Here is a 16,451-nt window from a genome sequence, read left to right as displayed (position 1 = left end):
ATTGTGCACTGGGTATTACCAGTTCTGTCTTCGTTGGATTTACACCAAGACCATTTGCCTTGGCCCAGCGTGACAGAGTCAGTAAAGCCCTTTGCATAAGCTCAGAGATTGTAGAAGGAAATTTTCCGGAAATCAATATCACCACGTCGTCCGCGTAAGCTACAACTTTGATACATTCCCCGTCCAATTCCCTCAAAATAATATTAATTACCAGTAGCCATAGTAACGGCGAAAGCACCCCTCCTTGAGGTGTGCCTCTAGTTACTGTTTTCCTGATTTTTGTATCCCCCACACTTGAATTTATAATTCTGCTGTTAAGCATTTTATTTATCCAATATGTCAGAGTATCAGGAATGCCGACTTCCCTAAGTGAGTGGTTTATGGATTCAAGTTTAACGTTGTTAAAGGCTCCCTCTATATCTAAGAAGGCGGCCAGCGTAAAGTTTGAGTTTTCCATGTTCCTCTCAATATATCCCACCACTTCGTGCAGTGCAGATTCCACAGACTTGCCCTTTATGTATGCGTGTTGTGAGTTGCTGAGAGAAGTGGTGTCTATACGACTCCTTATCTCCAGGTCGATCAGTCTTTCGAGAGTCTTGAGGAGAAAGGATGATAGGCTAATGGGTCTATAGTCTTTTGGTGCAGAGTGGCTTGGTTTCCCTGCTTTGGGGATATAAGTGACCTTTACCTCATTCCATAGATCCGGAACACACGAGAGAGTCAGACACGCAGTATAAATCTTCTCAAGGATCAGATAAATACCTGGCGAGGCATATTGAAGCATCGCCGGAAGAATACCATCCGGTCCTGGCGATTTATACGGCTTAAAAGTGTTGACCGCCCATCGTATCTTATTTCTGTTTACCACCTGCTAATGAGATCCAGATCCGGGGTAGCAAAAAGCTGAGTGTCATCACGATCACCGTCGATGGTACCCACGTCTTTGCAACCCGGGAAATGAGTCTCGGCTAGGAGATTAAGAGTCTCAGAACCTGAGTTCGTCCACGCTCCATCTTGCTTCTTAATACTACCGATGGACTTCGGGTCCTTGGATAGTAGTTTTCGAAACCTAGCAGCGTCATTGACCCCTTCTATTGACTCACAGAAATTTACCCATGACTTTTTCTTCGCGCGTTTTATCTCACTCTTGTATTTATTGAAACTAACTCTGTAGGAGTTCCAATCAGTGTCGAGTTTAGACTTATGCGCCCTGTTGTACAGTCGTCTGGTCGCTTTCCTGAGCTCACCAAGTTCCCTGTTCCACCACACTGGCCGAGATTTCTTTCCAGGATGTGTGAGCGGACAGGATTCCTTATGGCAACATAGGAGAACGTCCGTTAGATTTTTTACGGCCCCGTTGAGTTCCACAGCTGTTCCTAAATTTGTGTTAAGAGTCAGCTGGGAGTTCGTTAGCCCCGTGAATTTCTCCAAGTTTGTTCTCCTTGGATTCCGATAAGGCTGTTGTCTATCTCCGTCAAAAGAGTACTCGAAGACAATCTTTAAATGATCCGAGAAGGAACATTTATCAGATACCCTCCAATTCCTGATGACGGAGTCGTCTAGATTTGAGAGGGTTAGGTCGATGACCTCCTCTCTACCCTTAACTTTAAAAGTCGGGTCACTACCCCTATTACATATACGTAAATCATAGGATAAAATGAAATCAAAAACGGACTCACCTCGTATATTTGTGTCCTTGCTACCCCATTGAAAATGGTGAGCATTTGCGTCGCATCCCAAGATAACATTGCAGGTGCTCTTCATTTCGTTGAGCATATTTCGTACACATGTGCCTGGTGGATCCCTCTCCTCAAAGGGCATATAGACTGAGGAGAGCAGGGTGGCCTTCCCCGTCTTGTGCTCCAGCCTCACAGTGCACATGTCACCATTGCTGTAATTAGACAGAAAGATTAAATTTAAGCTCTTCTTACCTACTATGCATGTTCTCACCTTGTCCCCCGTGGACGTGGCGAAGATATCAAAGTTGGCATTCCTTAGTCCAGAAACCATATTATTATAAATATATGGCTCCTGAACTAAGGCAATGTCCACTTCCGAGTTCGTGAGGGACAGGAGTAGTTCGGCGGCTGCGGCCTTGCAATGATGTAGATTGATCTGCATTATGCGCAGCCTACGCCGCTTCCCTACTCCTACTGAGTTTCGGTGGAGGTGCTCAGTCGAAACCGAACCCATCCTGAACCGAAGTTCAATTTCCCCTCACGTTCCCTGAGATACTTCTCCCCTGGTGGGTCAACCGCCACTCTCGCCACCATACCACCATCCTTGTTACACGGAGTTAGGTTGACCACAATCCAACTCGAAGTAGTGATGCTGGGGTTTTGTAGCGCCAGCATCTTCAACAGGAGTTCCTTATCCACAGAAGGTGGGGGAACCCAGGCCGAAAGGACTCGTCTTGTCGGGATTTCTGCTAGGGAGACCGCTGCAAGGTTAGCTCCTTCCCAGAGCGCGCCAAATCCACTAACAGTTTCCACAAGGAAATCCTTGGATTTCTTGTTTAAGCAGTTAATGACTTTGGCACCCTTCTGCATGAAGGCACTACCAAACTGTCGGTCCCCTTGGTCCGTCCCACAGACGATAGCCGACCGAAGGGCTCCTTCAAATAACAACCAATGACTCTCACTGATTCTACCCTGAGGATCAGCTTTGTCTATGATTGCCACAAGAAGGTCTTCATCGGTGGCTACCTTAGTTGGTCTTTCATACGGCTTACGTCGTTGACCACGAGCCTTGGAGGTCGCCTTTCCAGAGGAGGTTGAAGCCTTCTCCGTACTCGGTCGTTTCTCCGCCGTTTGTAGTCCAACACAAGCCGCATAAGAGGTAGAAGGGTCTACCAGACGAGAAGTCATCGTCTTCTTGGGTGAGGGTTGAGGACCCTCCGAAGAGCGGATACGTTTCACAGATTTATTCTGTGGGGCGACATCTGCTCTCCCAGGAGACGCTGGTTCCTTCGCTGATTTTCCCTTCTTCCTGCTTCGACCACTCTTGGATCCACTCAGCGCCTTTTCCTCCCCCTTGTCGTTAGGCGCAGAATCGGGCTTTGAGATAGAGCCCTCCGCAGGTTGATTACCCTTATGGGTGACATTCTGCTTGGGGGTACTCTCAGTAACCTTCTCCTGTGCTTCCTTACTCGGGGTCAGATCAGCACTGGGCTTCGGGTCAGAAGTCGGCTTAGCACCTTTGTCAGAGACAGTGGGCTTCGCCGATTCTACTATTTTTGTGCGAGCAGTGAGATTCGGGAGGGAGATCTGCCCCTCTCTCGAATTTCCTCACAAATCTCATCTTACCCTTGATGAGGTGAACCTCCCTCTCCGAGATCAAATTCGCGTCTCGCCCCACGAATTTGCGAAGATACGAAACAGCACGTTTGTAGTGCTTCGCATCCGTCACTTCTCGGGCCTTCCCAACCTTTGAGCCACTGTCCGTTTCCGGGGGATCAACAGATTCCCCATCGTCGGACATCACCTCTGTTGCAGATTGCCTCTGAAGTTTGTCGGCAGGTGCCGACACAGGACCTGCTGAAGACAGACTGGAGGTCGGTTGGACAATAGGGTCCACATTTCCTTCGTTGCTGCTATGGCCATCCCCCTGTGTAGACTTGGCTGGGATCACCGTGGTGTCCAGCTCATCATCAGTTAGGGTAAGATTTAATAGCAGTTCCTCCGGAAGTGTGTCCCCACATTGCTCTTCCGGTACCAGTTTGTCTAACTGGTCGAAGAGTTCCTTACTCTAGACTATCTCGGATAGCGCGTAGAGTCCCGCGTAGGTCGTCCCCTCCCAGAACTGCAGTCCTGTCAGCCAAGGACTGATTTTCATCAGTCTTGACATTATCGTTAGCCAGAAGAATTGCCGGTTCGTCAACGTTTAGTTTTGGAGTTGATGCACTTGTAGCAGGTACGGCTGTAGGTGCCAAGGCATCCACACCTAGAACAGCCGGATCACAATCGCTTGATCTCGACGACACGTGGCTTGTGACCTCACCAACGATTGCCGCCGGTACTGGGTTATTAACTCCCTGCACCGTAACTTTATTCTTTTTACTTCTTTTTCCCATCTTAGTTGATTTATTTAAGGGCACTACCCCGATCCATTTTGGTCCACGGGGGATCCGAAGATCCCCAGGGTTTCCACAAGGCACAGAGAGAAGTTGATCTAGGATACCTAGGTCAGTTTCTCTCTGCATATCATGGAGACCCCCTTCCCATCCGCCACCCGGGAAGACGCGCCTAGTAGGAGATTGGCAACTCCCCTAGGGCATCCATATGTAAGAATGGGGAGTACGACCGTCACATACAACCAGTGTATGATCTCTGGCCTTAGTCCACAGCTCTTTCCTATGGAGTTCTTGCAGGAGCAGAGTTCTATTAGTCCTTTCTTTTCTTGCTTTTTCAGAAAGGGGTAAGGTCACTCCTACCAATGGCGGCAAGTGGAAATTTTCTTAGTGAAGAGCACCAATTCTGTCTTAGTGGGGATTACACCAAGACCTTTGGCGTGTGCCTTGTTGGACAGTATTAAATGATACTGTCATCTATAAGTATGAGATGTGTTCCAAACGCTACAATATATTGTACTATTTTACCAATTTCTAGCAGAAAGGTGCCGAAAACTAGTAAAAATTGAATCAAATTATAAAAAGAAAGTTTAGACAGTTTTGACAGTATTAAATGATACTGTCATCTATAAGTATGAGATGTGTTCCAAACGCTACAATATATTGTACTATTTTACCAATTTCTGGCAGAAAGGTGCCGAAAACTAGTAAAAATTGAATCAAATTATAAAAAGAAAGTTTAGACAGTTTTGACTTAGCAGGGAATAGTAAATCTATGAATTTGTTTCGGGTTTCTGTAGTCACACATGTTCCCATAAATTGGAAAATTTACATTTTATTCTCTACCCAAATGATTTTTTTACATTTCTATTCCTCATATTTTTGTTAAAAGATTTTTTCCAGGAATGGGAAAATACAATACCCAATGAAAACGGAGGAAAGTTCAGTTTAAGTTTACAAATGTATATTTACCTAAAAATGTTTTAATCTGGCAATGCTGCAATGGCGCCAAATAGATTTGTGCGTTAAAAGCCATAAAGATTACCATAAATTGCATATTTATACCAACGTTGGCAACCCTATTGTTTATGCTTATTTTCGACCTAAGTGTATCCTTCTCATTCATTGTCATTCGTTTTATTTATGGCGGTACCAAGGTATATAAAATCTTTAACTACCTCCAAGCTGTAGTTCTCAAATTTCACAGTTGGTCCGAGTCTACTGGACGTCTTGTGCGTTGATAACATCAGCTTGGACTTCTCGTCGTTTACTGCCAGACCAACTTTGGCAGACTCCTTCTCAATTTGTTCAAAGGTAGCTGTTACCGCTCGCAGTGTTCGATCCATTATATCGATGTCATGTGTTGTTTGATGTACAGAGTACCATTTCTGTTTCCAGCAGGATGTTAAAGAGATCACATGACAAACTGTCAAACTGTCTGAATCCTCGTTCGGTATTGAAGGTCTCCGATATGTCCTTTCAGACTTTAACTGCAACCTTGTGGCACTTAAAGTTACACTGCATAGGCATATTAACTTTGCAGGAATGCCGAACGTAAACATGGCTTTAAACCCCTCTGAACGGATAGGCCTGTCGAATGCGTCTTTATAGTCGACGAATAGATGGAATGTGTCGATGTGTTTTTCGTGGGTCTTTTCCAGAATTTCGCCCGGAGTGAAAATCTGGTCAATGGCGGATTTGCTAGGTCTGAAGCCGCATTGGTATGGTCCAATAATGTCATTGACCATTGGCTTCAATCGTTCAGACAGCACACTGGATATCACTTTATATGCGATGGGAAGAATGCTAATTCTTATATAGCTGGCACATATCGTCTCCTTTTTGTGCACGGGACACAGGATGCTGGTAAAATTTCCGGACTTCATTCTGACTCCTGTACATCTCGATTTGCTCACCCTCACGTTTCTCCTGTTCGTTCTTCTTTTTTCTGAAACACGTTTCTCCTCTCTCCTTTTCTAACGAGAATTCTCCATCACGTTACGTGTTGCTACTGTCTGCAGGGTTGCCCTATATGCTGCGTTTTTCACATCAGTAGCATTACGACACTCCTGATCGTACCATGTGTTTTTCTTTTCAATGACCTAAAATACGCGTGGATTTTTTAAAAATATTTTTTTCCATGACCCCAAAATAGTCTGGATTTTTTTTAAATGTAAATTCAATAATCTAACATAGGCATGACATAATTGTGATAATTAAATATTTTGTGTTTAATATTTTACTTAAATAATTAGTTTTTTTATTATGTGTTTAAAAACATTATTTACTTTTTTCTCCGATTTATCTAATTACAATACATAACTTAATTGCTTAAATGTATTGAAATAATTTTAACATCATCATAGGGTTTGTCCGTTTTGGGATTTGTTTTGACATTGCAAATATTTTGTACAACCTCCATGCCTTTATAGACACGACCAAAGACCGTGTGTTTATTATCCAGCCAGGGCTATAAATTAATAAATAAATAAATAATTATTTACAATACAAATACAACGACAAATTTTCCAAATAATTAACATACCGTTGGTAACACCGTTATAAAGAATTGACTGCCATTTGTATTGGGCCCAGCATTGGCCATGCTAACCGTATACGGACGATCATGCTTTAATGTCGGTACAAATTCATCTTTGAAATCATGACCCCATATTGATTTACCGCCTGTACCAGTACCAGTGGGATCACCCGTTTGTATCATGAAACCCTTGATAACACGATGGAATATGTGGCCATTATAATAGCTAAAGAAAATATAAAGGTAATCAAAAGAAGAAAATGATTAAAAATTAAAATTTGCTATTTACCCATTCTTGGCATGCACACAGAAATTCTCCACAGTTTTCGGGCATTCTTTGTAGAACATTTTCATGTGTATATCACCCATCGTTGTGTGAATTGTGACATTTTCATACATTCGTTGGACACCTAAGTAAAAAAATCATTAGAACCAATATTTTCTCAATTAGAAACAAAAAGCAAGCACGTAGTTTCTTATGATTTTGATTTTTATATTTATAATTATAAAAAAATCTGCTACGTAGTTGCTTTTTTGCAAAATAACCTTCTTCTGCTTATGTTATGTTAGGCATGTTAGAAAAATAATTATTAGTTTTAGCTTTAGTCTACAGTAAATTAATAATCGTTTTGAATTTATCCCACCTTGTCCTTCGGGTACAGCAATAATATCTTCCTTTGTTGGCTTCTCATTGAAAACATCACGATCCACGTCTTGCAGATCGGAAGGCAAACGCCTGCTATACAAATAAAATCTTTGTTTTCTGAAATGAAATGGAGTTATTAGTAAAAAAATATTTAAAATATTCTGTCATGACCACCTACTTGTATGCTGTACAAAATAGCGTTGGATCATTTGTGGTCGATTGCAAGGCTGGATTTTCACTTGCTTCTTGTTCCAATGTTATCGCCGCTTTCGTTTTCTTGCCCTTGCCCTGAAACAGTGCTATATGCAGGGGTCTAATATTATCGGTTTTACCCAATATATTAACACAGCGATTTGTTTCGATGTTAATAACTTTAATGCCAATCAATGTGGGATACAATAGGAAATGCCCCGTTACATCGAATATAATGTTATTGCTCATATTGAAATCGGATTTTTCCAAATCACGTTCAGCTGCCATTCTAAAAAAGATAAAAACATTATTTGGAATACAAAATAACAATTTTCTGAACGAACGCGTGGAATTTTTAAAAATATTATTTAATGACTCATAATAGGCGTGGTGTTTTTAAAATATTTTTTTTTTTTCAATGACCCAAAATAGGCGTGGTTTTTTTTAATATTTATTTCAATCACCCAAAATAGGCGTGTTTTTTTAAATATTTTTTCAATGACCCAAAATAGGCGTGTTTTTTTTAAATATTTTTTCAATGACCCAAAATAGCAATGGATTTTTTAAAGATATTTTTTTCAATGACCCAAAATTGGCGTGGATTTTTTTTAAATATTTTTTTTCAATGACCTAATATGAGAGTCACACTGTCTCACCTTCTACCAAATTCCATATTGGGCAATGCTAGTGGTGTCTGCTGCAGTTGCGTATAGGTGGATAGGGCTTCATCAAACACTCGTACCAATTTACCCGTATGAAATTTAAAAACTCGAACTTTACGATCCGTAGAAATGGTAGCAAAGCGTTTGCCATCATTCGAAACTGCCAGGCCAGTGACAATTGTTTTGCATTTTACAAATTCGAAAAGATCTAAGAAAAGATCAAACAAATATTAAAATACTCAACAAATTAAATTACACCACTCTCAACTTACCAGTATCCAATTTCGAATCAAAACTAACATTTTTCGGAAATTTGAAATCATATTTAAAATTTTGCCAATATTCCAATATGCCATTACGGTCCACAGATATGGCAGTGTCCATTGGTACATTATAACATATCGATATTACTGGGGCAGAGTGCAATGTGTCTAGGGTGTGTAGAATGTCACCATTACCTTGGCCATCGTAAACATGGATTTTATTGGAATCTTTATCGGATCTAAAAAACACAAATACTTATAGAAATATATAAAGATATTCAATTTACTAGCAACTTACACTGCCAAACTCTGAACAGCATCACCCGGTGAATGGATCCAACAGGTGGTACCCGGCGTAAACCCCAATTTAATAATATTTATCATATCGAAATTAATGACATCGAAAATCTTGGCACATTTATCAGCCGAGGCTGAGCACAACAATGTGCCGGAAGCATTGGTGGTCAACGAGTGTATGGGCACTGAAATATCAAACCAGAACAAAATTAAAACACTTATGCACCAATTTTTCTCTTCGGGTAACTTACTCAAATGACTGCGAAAATGTTTAACAAACTCGATGCCCTCTTCCATTTTCTTCCAAAACTTGATATGGCCATCAATACTACCGGTTATGAGGAAATCCGTTTTGGTCACCACCAAATGTGTAATGACATCCCGATGCATATAACTTTTCTCATAACAATCGGCATCGGGTAAATTTTCCAAATAAACTTTTTCATAGGGCAAAACTAAAAGGAAGTGGGAAATTAATTTTTTTCATGTAAATTAATTTTGATTCTACTGCACCACCTGGACACCATACCTTTCTTCTTTTTGGGTTTTGAAGCAGCTGATTGTTCTGTTGGCATTGGTCCAATCCATCCTCCGTTTTCTTCGTCTTCTTCATTGACATTCTCATCGGGATCTGCATTGCGCTTCCTTGTTGACTTTTCTTCGTTGTCGCTCATATTTTCTCCCGGGAAGAAAGTTTTCCAAGATAAACAAAACTCTTTGGCGAAACACACGTCTTCAGATTACAATAAAATCTGCCGCGTTCTTTGAGATTGCGATCTTATGTGAAATAGGTATTAAAACGTAACTAATAAAGCAGAATCAAAACAAACACGATTAACCTTTGGTACACTTAGGTCGAAAATAAGCATAAACAATAGGGTTGCCAACGTTGGTATAAATATGCAATTTATGGTAATCTTTATGGCTTTTAACGCACAAATCTATTTGGCGCCATTGCAGCATTGCCAGATTAAAACATTTTTAGGTAAATATACATTTGTAAACTTAAACTGAACTTTCCTCCGTTTTCATTGGGTATTGTATTTTCCCATTCCTGGAAAAAATCTTTTAACAAAAATATGAGGAATAGAAATGTAAAAAAATCATTTGGGTAGAGAATAAAATGTAAATTTTCCAATTTATGGGAACATGTGTGACTACAGAAACCCGAAACAAATTCATAGATTTACTATTCCCTGCTAAGTCAAAACTGTCTAAACTTTCTTTTTATAATTTGATTCAATTTTTACTAGTTTTCGGCACCTTTCTGCCAGAAATTGGTAAAATAGTACAATATATTGTAGCGTTTGGAACACATCTCATACTTATAGATGACAGTATCATTTAATACTGTCAAAACTGTCTAAACTTTCTTTTTATAATTTGATTCAATTTTTACTAGTTTTCGGCACCTTTCTGCTAGAAATTGGTAAAATAGTACAATATATTGTAGCGTTTGGAACACATCTCATACTTATAGATGACAGTATCATTTAATACTGTCCAACAAGGCACACGCCAAAGGTCTTGGTGTAATCCCCACTAAGACAGAATTGGTGCTCTTCACTAAGAAAATTTCCACTTGCCGCCATTGGTAGGAGTGACCTTACCCCTTTCTGAAAAAGCAAGAAAAGAAAGGACTAATAGAACTCTGCTCCTGCAAGAACTCCATAGGAAAGAGCTGTGGACTAAGGCCAGAGATCATACACTGGTTGTATGTGACGGTCGTACTCCCCATTCTTACATATGGATGCCCTAGGGGAGTTGCCAATCTCCTACTAGGCGCGTCTTCCCGGGTGGCGGATGGGAAGGGGGTCTCCATGATATGCAGAGAGAAACTGACCTAGGTATCCTAGATCAACTTCTCTCTGTGCCTTGTGGAAACCCTGGGGATCTTCGGATCCCCCGTGGACCAAAATGGATCGGGGTAGTGCCCTTAAATAAATCAACTAAGATGGGAAAAAGAAGTAAAAAGAATAAAGTTACGGTGCAGGGAGTTAATAACCCAGTACCGGCGGCAATCGTTGGTGAGGTCACAAGCCACGTGTCGTCGAGATCAAGCGATTGTGATCCGGCTGTTCTAGGTGTGGATGCCTTGGCACCTACAGCCGTACCTGCTACAAGTGCATCAACTCCAAAACTAAACGTTGACGAACCGGCAATTCTTCTGGCTAACGATAATGTCAAGACTGATGAAAATCAGTCCTTGGCTGACAGGACTGCAGTTCTGGGAGGGGACGACCTACGCGGGACTCTACGCGCTATCCGAGATAGTCTAGAGTAAGGAACTCTTCGACCAGTTAGACAAACTGGTACCGGAAGAGCAATGTGGGGACACACTTCCGGAGGAACTGCTATTAAATCTTACCCTAACTGATGATGAGCTGGACACCACGGTGATCCCAGCCAAGTCTACACAGGGGGATGGCCATAGCAGCAACGAAGGAAATGTGGACCCTATTGTCCAACCGACCTCCAGTCTGTCTTCAGCAGGTCCTGTGTCGGCACCTGCCGACAAACTTCAGAGGCAATCTGCAACAGAGGTGATGTCCGACGATGGGGAATCTGTTGATCCCCCGGAAACGGACAGTGGCTCAAAGGTTGGGAAGGCCCGAGAAGTGACGGATGCGAAGCACTACAAACGTGCTGTTTCGTATCTTCGCAAATTCGTGGGGCGAGACGCGAATTTGATCTCGGAGAGGGAGGTTCACCTCATCAAGGGTAAGATGAGATTTGTGAGGAAATTCGAGAGAGGGGCAAGATCTCCCTCCCGAATCTCACTGCTCGCACAAAAATAGTAGAATCGGCGAAGCCCACTGTCTCTGACAAAGGTGCTAAGCCGACTTCTGACCCGAAGCCCAGTGCTGATCTGACCCCGAGTAAGGAAGCACAGGAGAAGGTTACTGAGAGTACCCCCAAGCAGAATGTCACCCATAAGGGTAATCAACCTGCGGAGGGCTCTATCTCAAAGCCCGATTCTGCGCCTAACGACAAGGGGGAGGAAAAGGCGCTGAGTGGATCCAAGAGTGGTCGAAGCAGGAAGAAGGGAAAATCAGCGAAGGAACCAGCGTCTCCTGGGAGAGCAGATGTCGCCCCACAGAATAAATCTGTGAAACGTATCCGCTCTTCGGAGGGTCCTCAACCCTCACCCAAGAAGACGATGACTTCTCGTCTGGTAGACCCTTCTACCTCTTATGCGGCTTGTGTTGGACTACAAACGGCGGAGAAACGACCGAGTACGGAGAAGGCTTCAACCTCCTCTGGAAAGGCGACCTCCAAGGCTCGTGGTCAACGACGTAAGCCGTATGACAGACCAACTAAGGTAGCCACCGAAGAAGACCTTCTTGTGGCAATCATAGACAAAGCAGATCTTCAGGGTAGAATCAGTGAGAGTCATTGGTTGCTATTTGAAGGAGCCCTTCGGTCGGCTATCGTCTGTGGGACAGACCAAGGGGACCGACAGTTTGGTAGTGCCTTCATGCAGAAGGGTGCCAAAGTCATTAACTATCTAAACAATAAATCCAAGGATTTCCTTGTGGAAACCGTTAATGGCTTTGGCGCGCTCTGGGAAGGAGCTAACTTTGCAGCGGTATCCCTTGCAGAAATCCCAACAAGACGGGTCCTTTCGGCCTGGGTTCCCCCACCTTCTGTGGATAAGGAGCTCCTGCTGAAGATGCTGGCGCTGCAAAACCCCCGCCTCACTACATCGTGTTGTATTGTGGACAGTCGAACTCCCTGTAACGAGGATGGTGGTATGGTGGCGAGAGTGGCGGTTGACCCATCAGGGGAGAAGTATCTCAGGGAGCGTGAGGGGAAACTGAACTTCGGTTCAGGATGGGTTCGGTTTCGACTGAACACATCCACCGAAACTCAGTAGGAGTGGGGAAGCGGCGTAGGCTGCACATAATGCAGATCAATCTACATCATTGCAAGGCCGCAGCCGCCGAACTACTCCTGTCCCTCACGAACTCGGAAGTGGACATTGCCTTAGTTCAGGAGCCATATATTTATAAAAATATGGTTTCTGGACTAAGGAATGCCAACTTTGATATCTTCGCCGAGTCCATTGGGGGACAAGGTGAGAACATGTATAGTAGGTAAGAAGAGCTTAAATTTAATCTTTCTATCTAATTACAGCAATGGTGACATGTGCTCTCCTCAGTCTATATGCCCTTTGAGGAGATGGATCCACCAGGCACATGTGTACGGAAGATGCTCGATGAAATGACGAGCACCTGCAACGTTATCTTGGGATGCGACGCAAATGCTCACCATTTTCAACGGGGTAGCAAGGACACAAACAAACGAGGTGAGTCCGTTTTTGATTTCATTTGATCCTATAATTTACGTATATGTCCGACTTTTAAAGTTAGGGGTAGAGAGGTGGTCATTGACTTAACCCTCTCTAATCTAGACGAGTCCGTCATCAGGAATTGGAGGGTATCTGATGAATGTTCCTTCTCGGATCATTTAAAAAATCTCTTCGAGTACTCTTTTGACGGAGATAGACAACAGCCTTATCGGAATCCAAGGAGACAAGGTGAGAACATGTATAGTAGGTAAGAAGAGATTAAATTTAATCTTTCTATCTAATTACAGCAATGGTGACATGTGCACTGTTAGGCTGGAGCACAAGACGGGGAAGGCCACCCTGCTCTCCTCAGTCTATATGCCCTTTGAGGAGATGGATCCACCAGGCACATGTGTACGGAAGATGCTCGATGAAATGACGAGCACCTGCAACGTTATCTTGGGATGCGACGCAAATGCTCACCATTTTTAATGGGGTAGCAAGGACACAAACAAACGAGGTGAGTCCTTTTCTGATTTCATTTTATCCTATAATTTACGTATATGTAATAGGGGTAGAGAGGAGGTCATTGACTTAACCCTCTCTAATCTAGACGTGTCCGTCATCAGGAATTGGAGGGTATCTGATGAATGTTCCTTCTCGGATCATTTAAAAATTCTCTTCGAGTACTCTTTTGACGGAGATAGACAACAGCCTTATCGGAATCCAAGCAGAACAAACTGGGAGAAATTCACGGAGCTAACGAACTCCCAGCTGACTCTTAACACAAACTTAGGAAAAATGTGGAACTCAACGGGGCCGTGAAAAATCTAACAGAGGTTCTCTTAGGTTGCCATAAGGAATCCTGTCCGCTCACACATCCTGGGAAGAAATCTCGGCCAGTGTGGTGGAACAAGGAACTTGGTGAGATCAGGAAATCGACCAGACGACTGTAAAACAGGGCGCATAAGTCTAAACTCGACACTGATTGGAACTCCTATAGAGTTAGTTTCAATAAATACAAGAGAGAGATAAAACGCGCGAAGAAAAAATCATGGGTAATTTTTTGTGAGTCGATAGAAGGAGTCAACGACGCTGCTAGGTTTCGAAAACTACTATCCAAAGACCCGAAGTCCATCGGTAGTATTAAGAAGCCGGATGGAGCGTGGACGGACTCAGGTTCTGAGACTCTAAATCTCCTAGCCGAGACTCATTTTCCGGGTTGCAAAGACATGGGTACCATCGACGGTGATCGTGATGACACTTGGCCTTTTGCCACTCCGGATCTGGATCTCATTAGCAGGGTGGTTAACAGAAATAAGATAATATGGGCGGTCAACACTTTCAAGCCGTATAAATCGCCAGGACCGGATGGTATTCTACCGGCGATGCTTCAATTTGCCTCGCCAAGTATTTATCCGATCCTTGAGAGGATTTATACTGCGTGTTTGACTCTCTCGTGTGTTCAAGGTCACTTATATTCCCAAAGCAGGGAAACCAAGTCACTCTGCACCAAAAGACTATAGACCCATTAGCCTATCATCCTTTCTCCCCAAGACTCTCGAAAGACTGATCGACCTGTAGATAAGGAGTCGCATAGACACCACCTCTCTCAGCAACTCACAACACGCATATATAAAGGGAAAGTCTGTGGAATCTGCACTGCACGAAGTGGTAGGCTATATTGAGAGTAACATGGAATATTCAAATTTTTATCAAAGTTGTAGCTTACGCGGACGACGTGGTGATATTGATCTCCGGAAAATTTCCGTCTACAATCTCTGAGCTTATGCAAAGAGCCTTACTGACGCTGTCACGCTGGGCCAGGGCAAATGGTCTTGGTGTAAATCCAACGAAGACGGAACTAGTAATGTTTACTAGGAAGCGTAAGCTCGGCGTTTTTATTCCACCAACATTGGATGGAGTGCAACTTCACCTATCTCCCGAAGCAAAGTACCTCGGCACAATCCTGGACTGTCAACTACGATGGAAAAGGAACGTTGAGGAGCGGGCGAAGAGAGTAATGATTGCACTCTATTCATGCAAGAACTCCATTGGGGAAAGCTGGGGGCTAAAACCATCGACTATACACTGGTTGTATAACACTGTGGTGAAGCCCATCTTGTCCTATGGCTCTATTGTTTGGTGGAACTGTCTGAGCCTCAAGTCGACATCTAGTAAATTAGACAAGGTACAAAGAGCCGCCGCGATTTTAGTTACAGGAGCCAGAGGGAGTACGCCACAAGCAGCTCTGAACGCAATGCTGTACTTCAAGCCTTTGGGCCTCAGCATTAAGTGTCAGACTGCGCGTAGCGCTTTAAGGCTGCACGAATAAAAACTATGGCGGAACTGTACCTTTGGGCATAGTAGTGTTCTTAATGAACCAGGTATAGCATTGGACCAACGCGCTAAACTAAGCGACTATATATCACCAATCCTTAGATTTGACGATGTAGATGTTATTCCTAGTAGAGACGACTGGAAACGAAGTAACCCTCCTCTGGACGGGCTGGCAATTGATGGAAGAAGGCACTGGGGCAGGCGTCTACTGTGAAAGGTTAGGCCTTGAGTTGACCTACAAGCTGGATAGTAACTGTAGTGTTTTCCAAGCTGAAATCTTCGCGATCTGGAAGGCAGCGGAATTGATAAAAAATCTGGATGCTGAGGTCGTTGAACCGGTGACTATCTTTGTGGATAGTCAAAGCCATCAAATCTTGTCACATCAAATCCGAAACCGTCCTCAAGTGTAGAGCAGCTCTGGAAGAACTTAACCAGAGCTATCGGCTGTGTTGGGTACCAGGACATTGTGACATCTTGGGTAATGAAAGAGCGGACGAATTAGCTAGACGAGGATCTCATCCACCGATCTAGAAACTGATGACTTAATCAAACCACCCATATTTCTTCGACGAAACAGCCTGCGAACTTTGGCACAACGAACCTAGGTGCAACGTGTCAAGATCAATTTGGCCGACTCTGTCTACCAAAAGAACGCACTCACTATTGAACCTGAGCAAAGCTGAAATTAGAGTGATGACGGGAATCATCACTGGTCACTGCAACATCAGGGCTTTTACTAGTAAATGGGATCTTGATGCAACTGATTACTGTAGACTCTGTGTTGACGAGGAGGAGACGGAGACAATTGAGCATCTCCTGTGTCATTGCTCACCCCTGGCTTACAAGCGACACAGACTAATGGGTTCTCATTTTCTACCGAATCTCAGCTTCTTCTCAACAACCGAACCTGCTCCAATCTACAGCATAATTAGAAATATAAAGTGGTTAGGAGCATACAACCTTGGCACGTAACGCTTTTTCTGTCTGACTCATGGGCCATCGACCTTCATTAATTTACTAATCTTCTCCCCCCACAGATCTGTCTTTGGTCTCTTCTCTTCGCTGTATCTCTTCTTGTGGATGATCACAACGGACCTAACCGGTCTCAGAGTGTTGTAGTCACACATGTGACTGCACATCCCCAAACCTAAC

The 16,451-nt window shown here is 43.2% G+C and overlaps 1 protein-coding gene across 1 annotated transcript; it reads right to left on the bottom strand.

Moving 5' to 3' along the window:
- Positions 1 to 6,390: 6,390 nt before the first annotated feature.
- Positions 6,391 to 9,342, bottom strand: LOC133334091 (peptidylprolyl isomerase domain and WD repeat-containing protein 1-like). Its single transcript, XM_061542386.1, has 10 exons — positions 9,198 to 9,342; positions 8,920 to 9,123; positions 8,670 to 8,853; positions 8,381 to 8,610; positions 8,103 to 8,316; positions 7,433 to 7,735; positions 7,253 to 7,371; positions 6,898 to 7,018; positions 6,615 to 6,834; positions 6,391 to 6,539 (listed from the first exon to the last, which is right to left on the bottom strand). Exons 1-10 carry the CDS (start codon positions 9,340 to 9,342, stop codon positions 6,393 to 6,395), a joined length of 1,887 nt encoding a protein of 628 aa, XP_061398370.1. The 3' UTR covers positions 6,391 to 6,392.
- Between the last annotated feature and the right edge of the window lie 7,109 nt (positions 9,343 to 16,451).

This window comes from Musca vetustissima, unplaced genomic scaffold (genome assembly GCF_032173495.1).
Source record: "Musca vetustissima isolate MV318-11 ecotype Yass unplaced genomic scaffold, APGP_CSIRO_Mvet_v1 utg57223, whole genome shotgun sequence".
Classification (NCBI taxonomy): domain Eukaryota; kingdom Metazoa; phylum Arthropoda; class Insecta; order Diptera; family Muscidae; genus Musca; species Musca vetustissima.
This window is presented reverse-complemented; position numbering and strand designations above follow the sequence as displayed.

Coding starts and splice junctions, on each gene's coding strand:
- LOC133334091 (XM_061542386.1), bottom strand. CDS start 9,342: ATGAGCGACAACGAAGAAAAGTCAACAAGGAAGCGCAATGCAGATCCC. Junction 7,736..8,102: donor AATATGGAATTTGGTAGAAG/GTGAGACAGTGT, acceptor TATCTTTTTTAG/AATGGCAGCTGAACGTGATT. Junction 7,372..7,432: donor CTATTTTGTACAGCATACAA/GTAGGTGGTCAT, acceptor ATTTCATTTCAG/AAAACAAAGATTTTATTTGT.